Source organism: Oncorhynchus clarkii, chromosome 6 (assembly GCF_045791955.1).
Source record: "Oncorhynchus clarkii lewisi isolate Uvic-CL-2024 chromosome 6, UVic_Ocla_1.0, whole genome shotgun sequence".
Classification (NCBI taxonomy): Eukaryota; Metazoa; Chordata; class Actinopteri; order Salmoniformes; family Salmonidae; genus Oncorhynchus; species Oncorhynchus clarkii.
The window spans coordinates 15,222,421-15,240,330 of NC_092152.1; the positions used below are offsets into that span (position 1 = coordinate 15,222,421).

Below are 17,910 nucleotides of genomic sequence, written 5' to 3' on the forward strand. Positions count from 1 at the left end.
TTACTTCAGAAGAGGATACAAGCTCAGCTGCAGCAACAACTGAGATGCTCACCAAGGACTCTGTTGCGACAACTGCATCCACATCAGAGTCAGTTAGTGCTTTCACCTCATCAAGTCCAAAAGAGACCACAAGTTCAATCTTGACCCTTACAGAGGAGGATGGTTCTGGTGACCAGACCTCTGATACGTTTACCAAGGCACCAGTCTCAACGATGGAGTTTATCAGTAGTTATACCACTGTTCATACATCGACTGGACAGTTGATGGAACAAACCGGGGCATCAACACATTCTACCCACCTCACCTCTTCACCCATGGACTTGGAGGGATCTGGAATCTCAAAGACAGAGGATGACCAAGAGACAACTCAGGCAGAGGGTTCAGGTGAGGAGGTAGTAGTTGAGACCGCCACTCAACCACATGACCTATTCACGGTAGCCACAGATGAGACCGAAATCAGAGAGACTGAAAGCACATCTTGGACTCCAAATGTTGATGCTTCAAAAGAGTTCACACAGTCACAGGAATCCACATCAACCCAATCTCCTTCCATGTTAATAACAGGTAAACCATCAGAGGCTTCCACAGTCTCTTTCACAGAGAATGGTAGTGGTGACTTGACAATTGACTCTACAGTTGAGAATGATGGTACAGAGGATGAGAGTTCAGGTGAAGACAATTTAGACGTGTCCACTAAGCAACCTGCAAGCACGACTGCTCATCTCCTGTCTAGTCCAGCAACAACAATGGAGGAATTTACCACATTGTCTGTCAGCAGTGTCACCAGCCTAGAAACAGCTGTTGAGGTCGATGAAACCCTATCATCTGGCACAACTGCAGAGGTACCTAAGTTTATTTCTATCACAGCTCAGACCCCGGAAAGTGAGGTGACAGAAAGAAAAACAAGCAGTACAAAGAAATCATCAGTTGCCTTAATTTCAGATGAAAGCTCAGGTGACCAGACCTCTGATATGTTTACCAAGGAAACAGCCCAAACAGAATCCATTGTGTCAAACACACCAGGCCCAGATGATGAGGGTCATGTCAGCCCAGATACTGAAACCCCCATCAGTCCAGATGCTACACAGCCCCCTGCTACTGTAAATGATCGCACAACTATGACTGATAGCACAACTATGAGTGACCGTACAACACACCGATTCCATATAACCGAAAGAGACCATACTACGACGAGAGCCCGTACAACAGTGAGTGATCATTCAACTGTTGGAGACCACACAGTAGCAAGAGACCACACAACTGTCAGAGACCATACAACAGTGCCTTTTAGATCACAGTCATCCACATTCACTGCTCTCCCCTCTATTATGTACCAGGGTGTTACTGACCAGCAGGTCACCTCAACAAGCAGCCAAACCAAAACTGACCAGACCCCCACCATGGTGGTGCACGGTACGAAACCATCAACAAGCACAGTTATCATATTTACAGAGGAGGCCGGAGATGAGGACACACTGTTCTCCACTGTTACAGAGAGCATGACCACAACCCCTGAGATTATCACTAAAGATGAAACCATAATTGACGCTGATACTGTGGCAATGGTTGAACTCTCCTCACCTCTCTACCCCACCATCTTTACAGAGGAAGCATGGGGAGTCACAGCCATTACCATGACACCACAGTCCTCAATTACAATGACAAAAGAACCTGAAGGGTCTGGGACAGATGACTGTTTGTCTTCCACAATTGACTCACTGAGTCTGGCCACAACACAAATCCCATCAGTCACCTCTGTAGATATATCTGCAGAGGCAAGTGCTAAGACAACAAGAAGGTCTGCAAAAGTTAAACATTCAGAGATTGTGAGAACGACCACCTCGTCATCTGTAGAGGATGTTTTTAGTGAGGTGTCTACTTCAGTGTTTGTGTCCTCTGTAGCTCAAACCACCCAAACCAGAGCTCTATCCACGGAGTCCAGCTCTCAGACGGCATTCACCACACCAACTGTGTTTATTGATGAGTTCTCCGGAGATGGTGTCACTGGTGAGGAGTCTGATACAGAGCCTACTCCTTCTGCCCCTGTATCATCCCAAGCATCAACTCTCCCCATAGATACAAGCTCACAGACCACAGTTAGCAGTGAGGAATTCCCGACAGATGCAATTGAATTATCCACCACCCCTTATCCTATTACTGTTAAAGCTAGAGTAGAAGACACATCTGATGAGCATTCTGAAGTGGAGGCCACAACAACTTCATCTAGTTCCACCCAAGCCACCAAGGTGTCTGACACTCCTACACAACATACGCCAGTGTCCACTGAAGAAGACAAAGGGACTGTGAAACCAACCAGCCCATTGCCTGTTGATGAGTCTTCAGGAGAAGACGACTCTGAAGGCTCTGGATTTGAGACCTTCACCTCTGTAGTGGAGACCTCCCAAACCACAATCCCCACCTCAACAGCTGCTAAGGAGGGTGACACGACAGAGATTAACATTCTAGTACCTTCATCTTTAGAGGAGGGCATCTCTGGGGATGACATGAAGACTTCAAATCCCAAACCCTCTGAAGCCACTTCCTCTCTGTATAGCAAAGATAAACCATCAGTTGCTTCCATTTTGGATTTAACCTCCACAGATGAAGAAAGCTTTGGTGACCCAACCCCTAAAACGTTTACCAAAGAGTCTGTTACTGTACGTTTACAAATGACATCCACAACTACGGTTTATTCACTGTTCAGCACTGAGAAACCTTCACTTTCTTCCATTTCGGATATAACCTCCACAGACGAAGAGAGCTCTGGTGACCATACCCCTGATCATTTTAGTAAAGCCTCTAAAACAACCACAGTTTCTCCAGTTGACAGCACTGTCAAAATGGAGCAGGTAACAGCCACAACAATGTCACCTGAAAAAGCAACAGCAGAGATTGAAAAGACTACAACTACTACAGGGTTGTCTCTGTTTAGGACTGAGAAAACAGAGAAAGCTTCCTCCCAGGCAAGTTTGTCTGTCCATTCCACTGTTGCGCCATCTGTAATGCTCGATGTGGTGGACCAGTTTGTCACAGATTTTGTCCCCGAGGTGGACGTGTCAAAACTTGAAGAATCTTTCCAACAGGCTAGGTCTGAGATTGCATTTACCCAACATGCATCTACCCATACCTCTGCTATGTCAGTCACAACAACAGCTTCTTCTGTACACAGCACTGTCAAAGCAGAACAAGTGACAACCACAGTAAGGCCACATGTGATGTCACCAGAAGAGACTGCAGCCATTGATCCGACAGAAACACCAACAGACTCAGAGGAGTTAGTAACTCCTGGTGTTGATGACATAGAAACAGGTTCTACAGATGAAGAGAGTTCTGGAGATGAGACAAGTCCGATGACCACCCAGGAGTCTCCTGTAACAGAAGCTCATTTACACAGTAGCACAGCCAAGCCATTGCAGACATCAACATCAGCTGTCTATGAATCCGTGGCTGACCTTACCTCTCCTGAAACAACTGCTGATAGTGAAGAAACCAAACAGACAGACCTAACTAACACAGGACAGCCATCAGATATTGCCAGTTCAGTGAAAAGCACAGGGATCTCAGTCCTACCTGATAAATATAAGGAGAGCTCAGGTGACCAAACCCTTGACATTTTTACCAAAGACTTACCAACTACTACAGTTTCCTCTCTGTTTAGTCCAGAGGAACCTACAACAACATCACAGGAAACTGTAACAGAGGAGAGTGAAGTCACTGAGCAAACTGAGAGACCATCAGGCTCTGGAAAACCATCAGCTACCATCTCTGTCTTACCTTCCACAGATGACCAGAGCTCAGGTCACCAGACAAGTGAGGGTTTCACTACAGACGATTCTTCAACAGAAGATCCTCTCTTGGCTAGCACAGTGCAGGCAATTGCCTCTGTCTATTCCACTGAGGCAGCATCAGAGTCTGACGTGGTGGTCCAGTTTGTCACAACATTTGCCCCCATACCAGACATGACAACACCAGAGGAATCATTTGAACAGGCCAGGTCGGAGATAACATTTACTCATCGTCCTCATACTGATCTCTCTTCTGAGGAAACAGCATTGCCTACAACCAGTCCCATGCTGCCTAAGGAAGATTCAAGCCAGTCTTTAGAAACTATAACTGCACCTGCACAGAGCTCAGAATCAACTTTTGTCTCTACTGCTTCTCCAGTGAAGACTGATGCTGTTTTACCCACACCAGAGGCAGAGGAACAAGTTGAAGCTTCAAGCCAGGTACCTACAACAGAGGAGGCAGAACAAGAGGCTGCGGTTGAAGAGACAAGCGTTCCTATCATTGTTTCTCCGCTAACTGAGAAGGTATTAGAAACTAAAGTGAACAGCACACCATCTGCAATGACATACATTTATGAAATGGTGGACTATGAAAGTACCTCAGAGCCAGTACAGGTTAAATCTATACCTTCCGTCGTTATAACCACCACAAAGCCTGAGGTGGAAGCAACAGCGCTCAGAACTGCCCCAACACAGAATGTCCCAACACAGACTGTCCCAACACAGAATATTCAGAGTGTGTCATCGAGTTCAGAGAGCAGATCAGATGAACTGTCCAGCCCATCTGTGACTCAATCAGTATTCGCCTCCTACAGCTCAGAAAGCAGTTTGGAGGAAAAGTTGACAATTGCTTCAACCTTGAAGCCAGAGAATGACACAACAGAGGAGACCACCCCATCCCTCTTTGTGACTCAGACAGAACTGACAGCCGCCGTCACTGGTTCACCCTCTCTCACTACTTCTAGTGTTGAAATTAAGTCAGCCGGTTCTGAGAGCAGTCCAGAAGAAAATACAGTTTCTGAGAAGCCAGAGATTGACACTGTGGAGGAAACCACCCAATCGTTGGCACAGATTCAGACCGGGGTTTTGCCAGGTGTCACCAGTCCACCATCTCGCCAGTCTCCAGCCGACCCCGGAGCGGAGTCCCTTAGTGTCGTAAGCTCCTCTGAGAAACATGAAGCACACGGTGAAATTGAGGAAGTTGTTACTCCTACCACGGAGATGCCAACGAGGGAAAAGCCAGAGTACACAACTGAATCGCCAGCAGGAACACAGAACCAGCCAGAATCAGTTGCTACAATCCACAGTATTCCTTTATCTGTGTCTGCGGAGGAGGAAACCATGGACTATGATAATGTATCAGGACCTACGTTAGTCGAGGGTGAACCCCCCATCAAGGGAGTAGAAACTACCACTTCAGCTGAGACCAGACTGAATTTGGGGCACACGATCGTTGGCGAGACAATTGAAATTGCAGGTATGTGGTTGTCAATGTTACAATGTTATTGTGTGCTATGGAAATATCATCATATCATAATTTTAAACGTTTGTCATTTAACGTTTATCTTCTCTAGAATGTGAAGTCAATTGAATGTTTGTTTTCCTTTTTCTACTTCTTATTTAAAACACAGGCATCCACTCCTGCACTGAGAACATTTGTCTGAATGGGGGCTCTTGCTACAGACGCGGAAGTCTCCCCTCTTGCAGCTGTGCCCCTGGCTACAGTGGAGGTCATTGTGAAACAGGTATGCCAAAAATCATTTTCAGTCAGTGGAGGACTAGGCATTTTAGAGTAAGCTTTTAGTCTCAATGTGCTAATGAGATTCATCTCAACGAAAGGACCAATTATTTCCTGAAGGCCATATTTATGTGTAGGCCTTTCATTTTGTTGGCTTACTGGTGCAGTAGCCATGTGCCAAAATTATACAACGGGTATTATCTGCATGCAGTAATACCCGTAGTACTACTTATGTAGTTTTTTGGAGTATCTGTACTTTTCTTTACTATTTATATTATTCACAACTTTTGTTGTACTTTTTACTCCATAAATTTTCCCTGTCAGCCAAAAGTATGTACATTTTGAATGCTTAGTGGGACAGGAAAAAGGTAAAATTCAAGTACTTGTCAAGAGAACATCCCTGGCCATCTTTACTGCCTCTGATCTGGCGGACTCACTAAACAGAGAACATCCCTGGTCATCTTTACTGCCTCTGATCTGGCGGACTCACTAAACAGAGAACATCCCTGGCCATCTTTACTGCCTCTGATCTGGCGGACTCACTAAACAGAGAACATCCGTGGCCATCTTTACTGCCTCTGATCTGGCGGACTCACTAAACAGAGAACATCCGTGGCCATCTTTACTGCCTCTGATCTGGAGGACTCACTAAACAGAGAACATCCCTGGCCATCTTTACTGCCTCTGATCTGGCGGACTCACTAAACAGAGAACATCCCTGGCCATCTTTACTGCCTCTGATCTGGCGGACTCACTAAACAGAGAACATCCCTGGCCATCTTTACTTCCTCTGATCTGGCGGACTCACTAAACAGAGAACATCCGTGGCCATCTTTACTGCCTCTGATCTGGAGGACTCACTAAACAGAGAACATCCCTGGCCATCTTTACTGCCTCTGATCTGGAGGACTCACTAAACAGAGAACATCCCTGGCCATCTTTACTGCCTCTGATCTGGAGGACTCACTAAACAGAGAACATCCCTGGCCATCTTTACTGCCTCTGATCTGGAGGACTCACTAAACAGAGAACATCCGTGGCCATCTTTACTGCCTCTGATCTGGAGGACTCACTAAACAGAGAACATCCCTGGCCATCTTTACTGCCTCTGATCTGGCGGACTCACTAAACAGAGAACATCCCTGGCCATCTTTACTGCCTCTGATCTGGAGGACTCACTAAACAGAGAACATCCGTGGCCATCTTTACTGCCTCTGATCTGGCAGACTCACTAAACAGAGAACATCCCTGGCCATCTTTACTGCCTCTGATCTGGCGGACTCACTAAACAGAGAACATCCCTGGCCATCTTTACTGCCTCTGATCTGGAGGACTCACTAAACAGAGAACATCCCTGGCCATCTTTACTGCCTCTGATCTGGCGGACTCACTAAACAGAGAACATCCCTGGCCATCTTTACTGCCTCTGATCTGGAGGACTCACTAAACAGAGAACATCCCTGGCCATCTTTACTGCCTCTGATCTGGAGGACTCACTAAACAGAGAACATCCCTGGCCATCTTTACTGCCTCTGATCTGGAGGACTCACTAAACAGAGAACATCCCTGGCCATCTTTACTGCCTCTGATCTGGAGGACTCACTAAACAGAGAACATCCCTGGCCATCTTTACTGCCTCTGATCTGGAGGACTCACTAAACAGAGAACATCCCTGGCCATCTTTACTGCCTCTGATCTGGAGGACTCACTAAACAGAGAACATCCCTGGCCATCTTTACTGCCTCTGATCTGGAGGACTCACTAAACAGAGAACATCCCTGGCCATCTTTACTGCCTCTGATCTGGAGGACTCACTAAACAGAGAACATCCCTGGCCATCTTTACTGCCTCTGATCTGGAGGACTCACTAAACAGAGAACATCCCTGGCCATCTTTACTGCCTCTGATCTGGAGGACTCACTAAACAGAGAACATCCCTGGCCATGTTTACTGCCTCTGATCTGGAGGACTCACTAAACAGAGAACATCCCTGGCCATCTTTACTGCCTCTGATCTGGAGGACTCACTAAACACAAATGCTTCGTTTGTAAAATATGTGGAGTGTTGAAGTGTGCCCCTGGCTATCCGTAAATCTGATTTTTTTTAACTAGAGAACCGTGGCGTCTGGTTTGCTGGTTCGCTTTCAAAGCAATTTGAAATTATTTATACTTTTACTTTTGATATTTAAGCATATTTTTGCAATTACATTAACTTTTAGTACTTAAGTATATTTAAAACTTAATACATTTAGACTTTTACTGGGTGACATTTACTTTTACTTTAGTCATTTTCAATTATGGTCTTCAGTTTTACTCAAGTAAAAATGACAATCGGGTACTTTTCCCACCATTGTCTACATGTTGTAATTTGAATTCTGAGTTCTTCAGACATGCATTTGTTTTGCATGTCCATCTCCTCCAAATCTGAATGGTTATGCAGTTGTTCTTTCGGTTTGTTTTATATCTCGTGCAGTATAATTTACCCATGCTTTTTCACGTTTCTTTTCAGACATTGATGAATGTCAGTCCAATCCCTGTCACAACGGAGCTACATGTGTTGACGGCCTGAATTCCTTCACCTGTGTTTGCCTCTCAAGCTACGCTGGACTCTATTGTGAAGAAGGTAGGTTAGTTAGAATATCCATGGGATCTGTCAGTAAACTCTGTCAGTAGGATTCTATCCTCATTAAACATCAGCTGAATGAAAACATTCGAGTAGATATTTGTTAAAGGTTGTTCCAGCTTTTTCTCCATCATTCAGGCACTAGTACTTATAAAGGCTTGCCATGCAAAGGAGAATATGACATAGTAAAATAAACAATGGCAGTGTTCTTAGCAACGGTGTGAGGCGCTCCAACGCTGGCCTGTATTTCACACAAAAATACATCACTGATCATTGAATTTAGATTACAGAGGAATGGAAGTTGGCTTTGTTGGAGGAAAGTCATATATCTCCAGATAGCTGTGTGTGATATGATCAGTTACCTGAGCCCTTGGGAAATAGAGTGAGACTCTTAGACTCTGAGTCATTCAGATACTGGAGGCAGCGTAGAAATGTGTGGTCAGAAAGCCAGGGGCTACAGTCTCTTCACATATCAGACAGACCACAGATTGTCACAGTTTTCCATGTCTGCAAACACAATGGTCTATTAAAGAAAAATCAGACAATCGGTTAATACCCACGTGTCCAGGTGTAAAGTAATTTTCCAGTACAGGTGTTTTAGACTTCACGTCCTCTCTTGTTCAGCTCAACAATGATCCAATCGTTCACTGGCCCTAAGCAGGGTATGTCACTGCATTTTTTCAACAGAACCTGGGTTGAGCCTCTCAAGCTACATGTTTCAAGTTTGAAGGTTTAATGTCACATGCACAAGTACGGTGAAATGCCTGATTATGTCATTTAGACCAACTCATAGCCTCTTATTCTCTATTGAGTCTATAGCTTGACTGCACCCCATTTTGTCTCTGGTGTGTTGACCCAGGGCATTATACATGCTGGCCAGTCTGTCCTGACCATACTCCGAATGTTGCCTCCATTACTCATCACTGAGTCAGGGCTGGATCCCGTATGCTTAGATCCAGCTGTTTTCTCAGGGTCTCTTGCCAGAAGACAAACAGAGAAAAGGCTATGATAACACTCTTTGTTTAGCCCATATACAGCTGTATTAAGGGAATAAGAGAGTGAGAAGGTAAGTAGTAAATATAAGTAAATAGATGTTTCACAGTAGTACACACACACACACACACACACACACACACACACACACACACACAAGCACACACATCATGACAGGGTTGCCATCAAAATGGTTAATGAAATCTGATGTTGTAGACATATACTTAGATAACCACTAGTGTCGACACTCTAGAGTCTTTCTCTGGGGGCTAGAGGAGAGAGAGAGAGGGAGTGAGAGAGAGTGAGGTGAGTGAGTGAGAGAGAGTGAGAGTGAGAGAGTGAGCGCACAAAAGAGAGAGCAAAAGAGAGAGTGAAAGAGAGAGCAAAAGAGAGAGAGATGACCATATTAGTAACACATACTTCTCTCAGATTACACAGACCCACAAAGAATTCGAAAACAAATCCAATTTTGATAAACTCGCATATCTATCGGGTGAAATACCACACTGTGCAATCACAGCAGCAAGATGTGTGACTTGTTGCCACAAGAAAAGAGCAACCAGTGAAGAACAAACCCCATTGAAAATACAATATTTATGTTTATTTATTTATTTTCCCTTTTGTACTTTAACTATTTGCACATTGTTACAACACTTTATATAGACATAATATGACATTTGAAATGTCTCTATTATTTTGGAACTTGTGTGAGTGTAATATTTACTGTCCACTTTGTATTGTTTATTTAACTTTTAAAGCCCCTTGAATTGAATTGAGAGGGGGGGGGGGGGGGCTCTGATTAGAGAGCAGTCTGAGATAACAGCAGAGCCAGGGGGCTCAGGGTGACCTTATAAAGACACACAGTACCCCGCTCTCTGTCTCCTAGTTATCTCCTGAAACTAATTGGTGTGCACTGGAGGATAGGGATGAAACCTAGATCAACATGCAGATAGGACCATGTACCTACAGGTGTTGGGTGGATTAGACATTCTTAGGGGAGAGTCTCTTTTTCATTTTCAGTTAAAATATAGTGAAAGGTATTACAATGTGTGTACCCCTTTTATTCATTAATCACATTACCTTTTTTTGCCAAGTCGGAGACTCGTGCATTGTTAACAATTCCCCCCCCCCCCCCCCCCCCCCCCCTCAATCAATAACAGTTTTTGAAAATGTTATTGTGTCATTGTCCGCGGATTCTCAGCTGCTGTTATCTTTTTTATTGTACCTTCGAAGCCCAAATGTCTGTGATACACATCCATTCTCTCTCTCTCCTCAGACACTGAGACGTGTGACTATGGCTGGCACAAGTTCCAGGGCCACTGCTACAAGTACATCCCCCAGAGGAGGAACTGGGACACAGCGGAGAGAGAGTGCCGGGTACAGGGGTCACACCTGGCCAGCATCCTCTCCCATGATGAGCAGCAGTTTGTCAACCGTAAGTGTGTTATCACACACATGCACGTACACGCCAGGAAAACAATGCTATTAGTTGTACACAAGACAACACAAGACACAAAGCCAACCAGAAAATAATGCTCAATGACACAGTCTTAACCGTCTGAAAGTGACTACAGTATTTCACAAGTGTCTCGTCTTAAAGTCAGTATACACTAATCTCATTAAATTAATATGGGCTGTGGAGCAGAGAGGCATAGTGGATTACTACAGTAGGTTTTTTGGGGTGGTTGGCAGCAACAGTGGAGTAGACGACAAATGTCTTGGCTGAAAGAGAAAGAAAACGCAGGCATTTGGAACAGGAAGAGTGATGCATGTGTAGAAAAATGCCTCTCTCGCTCTCTCTTTATGGAGGGACTGAAAAGCGCCTAATAAGGCATTGGAATCAACTCATTGACCTCCTGTGTTCTGTTGTGCCCTTCACGGCAGGCCTTGGACAGGACTACCAGTGGATCGGCCTGAACGATAAGATGTACGAGAATGACTTCCGCTGGACCGACAGCACGCCCATGGTAAGAAGAGGTTCTCACACTTTTTAGCCTCGACAAACAGTGTTGAATCCCGGTAAATATTTACTATTTACAGGGATACTGCTGACAAACACAGTCATCTAGGAGATGTAATTTCCTGCAGTGGTAAATGAGGAAACTCTCTGGTCACTTTCTCATGACATACCCTACCATCTCCTCTACACCCTGTTGGACAAGCTCACTGTCTTGGCGTCATGCTCATAGAAATATAATGAATAGAACAGGCATCCCCATTCAAGACAATGATGGCATAATGGGGGGACTGCGAGTGTACCCATAGAGGCAAAGCAGGAAGTAAAAGCAGGAAGTGTACCCAATAATCGATGCTGTCCCAGGTGGCGCAGTGCTAGCTGTGCCACCAGAGATTCTGGGTTCGAGTCCAGGCTCTGTCGCAGCTGGCTGCGACCGGGAGGCCCATGGGGCGGCGCACAATTGGCCCAGCGTTGTCCGGGTTAGGGAGGGTTTGGCCGGCAGGGATATCCTTGTCTCATCGCGCACTAGCGACTCCTGTGGCGGGCTGGGCGCAGTGCACGCTGACCAGGTCGCCAGGTGTATGGTGTTTCCTCCGACACATTGATGCGGCTGGCTTCTGGGTTGGATGGGAATTGTGTCAAGAAGCAGCGAGGCTTGGTTGGGTTGTGTTTCGGAGGACGCATGGCTCTCGACCTTCGCCTCTCCCGAGTCCGTACGGGAGTTGCAGCGATGAGACAAGACTGTAACTACCAATTGGAAACCACGAAATTGGGGAGAAAAAAGGGGTGTAAAACAAATAAAAAATAATCGGTGATGTGAGTTGTTGAATCAACTGACATTACAAAAAAATACATTCCATTGCATGAGTCACATCAGTTAACATCATTTGAATGACCGTTCTACATTACCATGGGAATTATTGCATCATAATACCAGGCAGGCATTGCAAGTGTACCCATGAGTTTCCCAGTCAAATTATCAGGGTTAGAGGTTCCAAGACCGTTCTTTTCATTCTATTGCTATGGAAATGCTACTCTACATGTCCAGTGACAGGTGGTGCCTTTCACTAACAACAATCTCTGTCATTCACAAACTATAACAATAACCACACTGGCTTGAATTGTGTGTGTCTGTTGATTGTAAGAGATGGAGAAAAATAGACATAATGAGCCTCAGTATATGTAGTGTATGTGTCTGCACATGTGGAAGCATGTTTGTTTGTGGTCATGTAAACGCACTGCAGATTCCCCTCACTAGACAGGAAAGTGGTTAATTACTACTTTCGGCCAGGTTGTACAGATTGGCTCTTCACTTCAAAGATAAGACCCCACCATCACCAGAGAGAGAGGGGTGGGGGGAAGGGCGGAGGACCGAGAGGGCCTGGGGGGCAGGAGATAAGCAGTGTCATTTTGCGGGCAGATTGAACCCCCTCTCAGTTGAGAGAGATGGGAATAAAGGTGTCAATGACGCAGCAGAGAGAGGAGCTGACAGGCGCAGACAGGTACAGGCCTCCCCCTCTCCTCAGGAAGGACATCAGGCAGCCAGACACACAGATGGGCAGCACCTGTCCCCGGCAGCAGAGAGAGATAGGAGCGGGGTGGGGTAGGGTAGTGGGCCTGGGTGGGTGGTCAGCATTACTGTATTGCGGCTTTATGTGGGAACAGAGTGTATATACCTTAACAGTATTACATTCTCTCTTGTGTAAAACAACAAACACATTTAACACACGCAACATTGATTCTCAATTCATTCAGGAAATGTAGGAATTATAATTTGCATGTTTGGGGTCATTTTGGTTTTGTGGGAGGGAGAGGCTGTTTGATTATTTTGGGGAGGATGCGTGGGGGCTGTTGTGGGCATTTGCTACGTCAGTCAGCTGAACAGGAAGCTGAGGTTGTGTTTGCTAACCGTAATAACAAGGTTCCTTGTGGGATCTTGCATGGGGCCTCGGGGGAGGAACAAGGTGGGGGGAGGGGGGGGTCAAGTCTTTGAACAGACTGTTTGAACCTAAAGCCTAGCTGAAAGATGGTAGCTCTGATCAATGCAACGGTACATTCCACGCAGCTCTGCAGCTGTGTGTATACAGCTGCAGCAAGTTTGCTACAGCAGCAAAATAATCCTGCAGCAACAGGAAATGTGAATTATTATGTGGATTATATTTAATGTAAGTTTTGGATATGTAGGGTTGACACATTTTTCAATTAGGAAAATCAAGTCTGACATTTCAAAGAGGAAATTAGACAATTCAGAAGCTTTTTTTGTAGCTCAAATACTCTAGTATTACAGGGTGATCAAATTAAGATCTTACATCTGTATGATATTATAAACCGGGTAGTTTGGGTCCTGGATGCTGGTAGGCTGAAATAGTATTTCAGCTGTGTGTACACCGAGTGTACAAAACATTAAGAACAGCTGGTCTTTCCATGACATAGACTGACCAGGTGAAAGCTATGATCCCTTATTGCTGTCACTTATTAAATCCACTTCAATCAGTGTAGATAAAGACAATAGAGACAATTGAGACATGGATTGTGTATGTGTGCCAGTCAGAGGGTGAATGTGAAAGACAAAAGTTTTAAGTGCCTTTGAACAGGGTATGGTAGTAGGTGCCAGGCGCACCGGTTTGTGTCAAGAACTGCAATGCTGCTGGGTTTTTCACGCTCAATAGTTTCTTGTCTGTATCAAGAATGGTCCACCAACCAAAGGACTTCCAGACAATTGTCCTGCAACAGTTATCCTGCAACAGAGTGATCAAATTAAGATCTTACATCTGTATGTGCGTGTGTCTACGACAATTATCGTGTGTTGAAGCAGAGATACACTAGTAATGCCAGGCATGTATTGAATGACACACCATTACTGTGTAATGTGGAGGGACCATAGCAAAGCATTGAGAAGCCTCCTCTTAGCTCCTCTCCCACCTTGTTAGAAATACAATTGTTCCTGTCACAGGGAAATTATATTATTAATGTGGCATTGTAAATATACTTTACTTGGATGAATAGAGAATTAAGCAATAAGGCACGAGGGGGTGTGGTATATGGCCAATATAACACGGCTAAGGACTGTTCTTAGCACGACCCAACGCAGAGTGCCTGGATACAGCCCTTAGCCATGGTACATTGGCCATATACGACGGGTATGACAAAACATTCCTTTTTACTGCTCTAATTACATTGGTAACCAGTTTATGATGGCAATAAGGCACCTTGGGGGTTTGTGGTATATGGCCAATATACTGTACCACGGCTAAGGGCTGTATCCACGCCCTCCATGATGCGTCATGCATAAGAACAGCCCGTAGCTGTAGTAAATTGGCCAGATACCTCACCCCCTTCGGGGCTTATTGCTTAAATATAGCACGGCTAAGGGCTGTTCGCAGGAACAAAGTGCCTGGAGACAACCCTTAGCCGTGGTATATTGAGCATACTGTGTACCACAAACTCCCAGATGCCTTATTGTTAATGTAAACTGGTTACCAAAGTAATTAGAGCAATACATATTTAATGTTTTGTCATAACCTTTGTATACAGTCTGATATACCACAGCTGTCAGACAATTAGCATTCAGGGCTCGAACCAACCCGTTTTATAACGGCCTTCGGAAACTATTCAGACCCCTTGACCTTTTCCATATTTTGTTACGTTACAGCCTTTTTCTAAAATTGATTAAATAAAACAATTCCCTCAGCAATCCACACACAATACCCCATAATGACAAAGAAAAAACAGGTTTATAGCAATTTTAGAAAACTAATTAAAAATTAAAACAGAAATACCTTATTTACATAAGTATTCAGACCCTTTGCAATGAGACTCAAAATTGAGCTCAGGTGCATCCTGTTTCCATTGATCATCCTTGAGATGTTTCTAAAACTTGATTGGCGTCCACCTGTGGTAAATTCAATTGATTGGACATGATTTGGAAAGAAACACCTGTCTATGTAAGGTCTCACAGTTGACATTGCATGTCAGAGCAAAAACCAAGCCATGTGGTCGAAGGAATTGTCCGTAGAGCCCCCGAGACAGGATTGTTTCGAGGCACAGATCTGGGGAAGGGTACCAAAACATTTCTGCAGCATTGAAGGTCCCCAAGAACACAGTGGCCTCCATCATTCTTAAATGTAAGAAGTTTGGAACCACCAAGCCTCTTCCTAGACCTGGCCGTCCTGCCATACTGAGCAATCGGGGGAGAAGGGCCTTGGTCAACCCGATGGTCACTCTGACAGATATCTAGAGTTCCTCGGTGGAGATGGGAGAACCTTCCAGAAGGACAACCATCTCTGCAGCACTCCACCAATCAGGCCTTTATGGTAGCGTGGCCAGACGGAAGCCACTCCTCAGTAAAAGACACATGACAGCGCGCTATGAGTTTGCCTAAGAAAACCTAAATGACTCTCAGATCTAAAGAAACCAGGTTCTCTGGTCTGATGAAACCAAGATTGAACTCTTTGGCCCATATGCCAAACGTCATGTCTGGAGAAAACATGGCACCACCCCTACGTTGAAGCATGGTGGTGGCAGCATCATGCTGTGGGGTTGTTTTTTAGCAGCAAGGACAGGGAGACTAGTCAGGATCGAGGCAAAGATGAACGGAGCAAAGTACAGAGAGATCCTTGATGAAAACCTGCTCCAGAGCGCTCAGGACCTCAGACTGGGGCGAAGGTTCACCTTCCAACAGGACAACGACCCTAAGCACACAGCCAAGGCAACGCAGGAGTGCCTTCGGGACAAGTCTCTGAATGTCCTTGATTGGCCCAGCCAGAGCCTGGACTTGAACCGGATCGAACATCTCTGGAGACACCTGAACATAGCTGTGCAGTGACGCTCCCCATCCAACCTGACAGAGCTTGAGGCGATCTGCAGAGAAGAATGGGAGAAACTCTCCAAATACAAGCTTGTAGCGTCATAACCAAGAAGATTCAAGACTGTAATCGCTGCCAAAGGTGCTTCAACAAAGTACTGAGTATAGGGTCTTAATACCAATGCAAACATGATATTTTCATTAAAAAGATTAGCAATAATTTCTAAAACAGTTTTTGCTTTTACATTATGTGCTATTGTGTGTAGATTGATGAGAAAAAACAAACAATTTAATACATTTTAGAATAAGGTTGTAACCTATCAAAATGTGGAAAAAGTCAAGGGGTCTGAAAACTTTCCAAAGGCACTGTAGCATACCCCTCGGGAGATATTGCTTAATTCTCTATTCATCCAAGTAAAGTATATTTACAATGTCACATTAATAATATAATTTCCCTGTGACAGGAACAATTGCATTTCTAACAAGGTGGGAGAGGAGCTAAGAGGAGGCTTCTCAATGCTTTGCTATGGTCCCTCCACATTACACAGTAATGGTGTGTCATCCAATACATGCCTGGCATTACTAGTGTAACTCTGCTTCAACACACAATAATTGTCGTACACGCCCTGTTTCTGGTTAACTTATCTGCAATTAAAAAATTGTCTGGATGTCCTTTGGTTGGTGGACCATTCTTGATACAGACGGGAAACTATTGAGCGTGAAAAACCCAGCAACATTGCAGTTCTTGACACAAACTGGTGCGCCTGGCATCTACTACCAAGTTCAAAGGCACTTAAACCTATTGTCTTTCACATTCACCCTCTGACTGGCACACATACACAATCCATGTCTCAATTGTCTCTATTGTCTTAATCTACACTGATTGAAGTGAATTTAATAAGTGACAGCAATAAGGGATCATATCTTTCACCTGGATTCACCTGGTCAGTCTATGTCATGGAAAGACCAGCTGTTCTTAATGTTTTGTACACTCGGTGTACACACAGCTGAAATGCTATTTCAGCCAATCAGCATCCAGGACCCAAATTACCCGGTTTATAATATCCAATACTTCACATTGGATCAATATTTCCTCCGTCTTACAAATGTTCAATATGACAGTGTACATGTGTTAGAAACATTCTATTTCCCATGACTGTTTCCATCCTCCACAGCACAACTGTACCAGTATAATGTTTATCTGAGCAGGACTCACAGGCTCAGTTTATTTAGTGATTTGGCCTCTTTTCTGTTCCTTTGTTTGGCTTTGGAGCAAAGTCTCTCACAGGGTCCCAGTGAAAAGTCTGGAGGGTGATGTCATAGTGTAGCTGAGCAGTGGGTTACAGTGTCCTTTGGGAACTGAGGCAGCACTGTGGAGAGGTGAAGGTGGAGTATAGAAGTGTAGAGGGGGTGAGTAGTGAGGGGGAGAGGGGTGGAGGAGGTGGGGAGATAGAGGAGAGGGGGTGGAGAGGGTGGAGAGGATGAGGGGAGGAGGGGGTGGGGAGAGAGAAGAGAGGGTGGAGAGGTTGAGGAGAGAGGGGAGGAGGGGTAGGGAGAGAGGAGAGGGTGGTTGGAGAGACAGAGGAGTAGGATAGTCTGTTTGAAAGTAGGAGAAAGTAAAAAGTTATTTAAATTCCTCAAAGTCAGTACATTCTAACGTTATCTATCACCCCTGCAACTCTTCACCAGGTCGTCTCTGTAAGTGAAAAATAGTTTTCACTCCATCTACCTGGTAAAATGAAGGTTAAATCGGATTTTTAAAAAGTATTGTCGTAATGACTCTAGTTCCAGATGTGTCAATACGTCTGTGTTGATCTGAACAGGCAGAAGGAACATAGAGCCCTCCAGTGGATGATATCAGCATTACATTAAGCTGCCACTTATAAGTCATTCAGAAATGGCCCCACCAACCTAACTACACACTGGAAAGCTATTTTAACCTCTTTGATAACCAATGTAATGGCCTTTACCCCAGAGGAGACTTGAGACTTGACTATCACTGACCATATCT

General features: G+C 44.8%; 1 protein-coding gene across 2 annotated transcripts in view; it reads left to right on the forward strand.

Annotated features, from left to right (window-relative positions):
• Positions 1-17,910, forward strand: part of LOC139410656 (brevican core protein-like) — a 61,267-nt gene that overhangs the window by 40,356 nt on the left and 3,001 nt on the right. The window contains exons 1-5 of one of the 2 annotated variants that reach the window (XM_071156018.1): positions 224-5,262; positions 5,417-5,530; positions 8,032-8,145; positions 10,415-10,573; positions 11,023-11,105. In XM_071156018.1, coding sequence (XP_071012119.1) covers positions 264-5,262; positions 5,417-5,530; positions 8,032-8,145; positions 10,415-10,573; positions 11,023-11,105 — 5,469 coding nt within the window. In that variant the 5' untranslated portion in view covers positions 224-263. Of the gene's footprint in view, positions 1-223; positions 5,263-5,416; positions 5,531-8,031; positions 8,146-10,414; positions 10,574-11,022; positions 11,106-17,910 lie in introns of those variants that run through there. The other variant, XM_071156020.1, reaches the window with a different exon arrangement.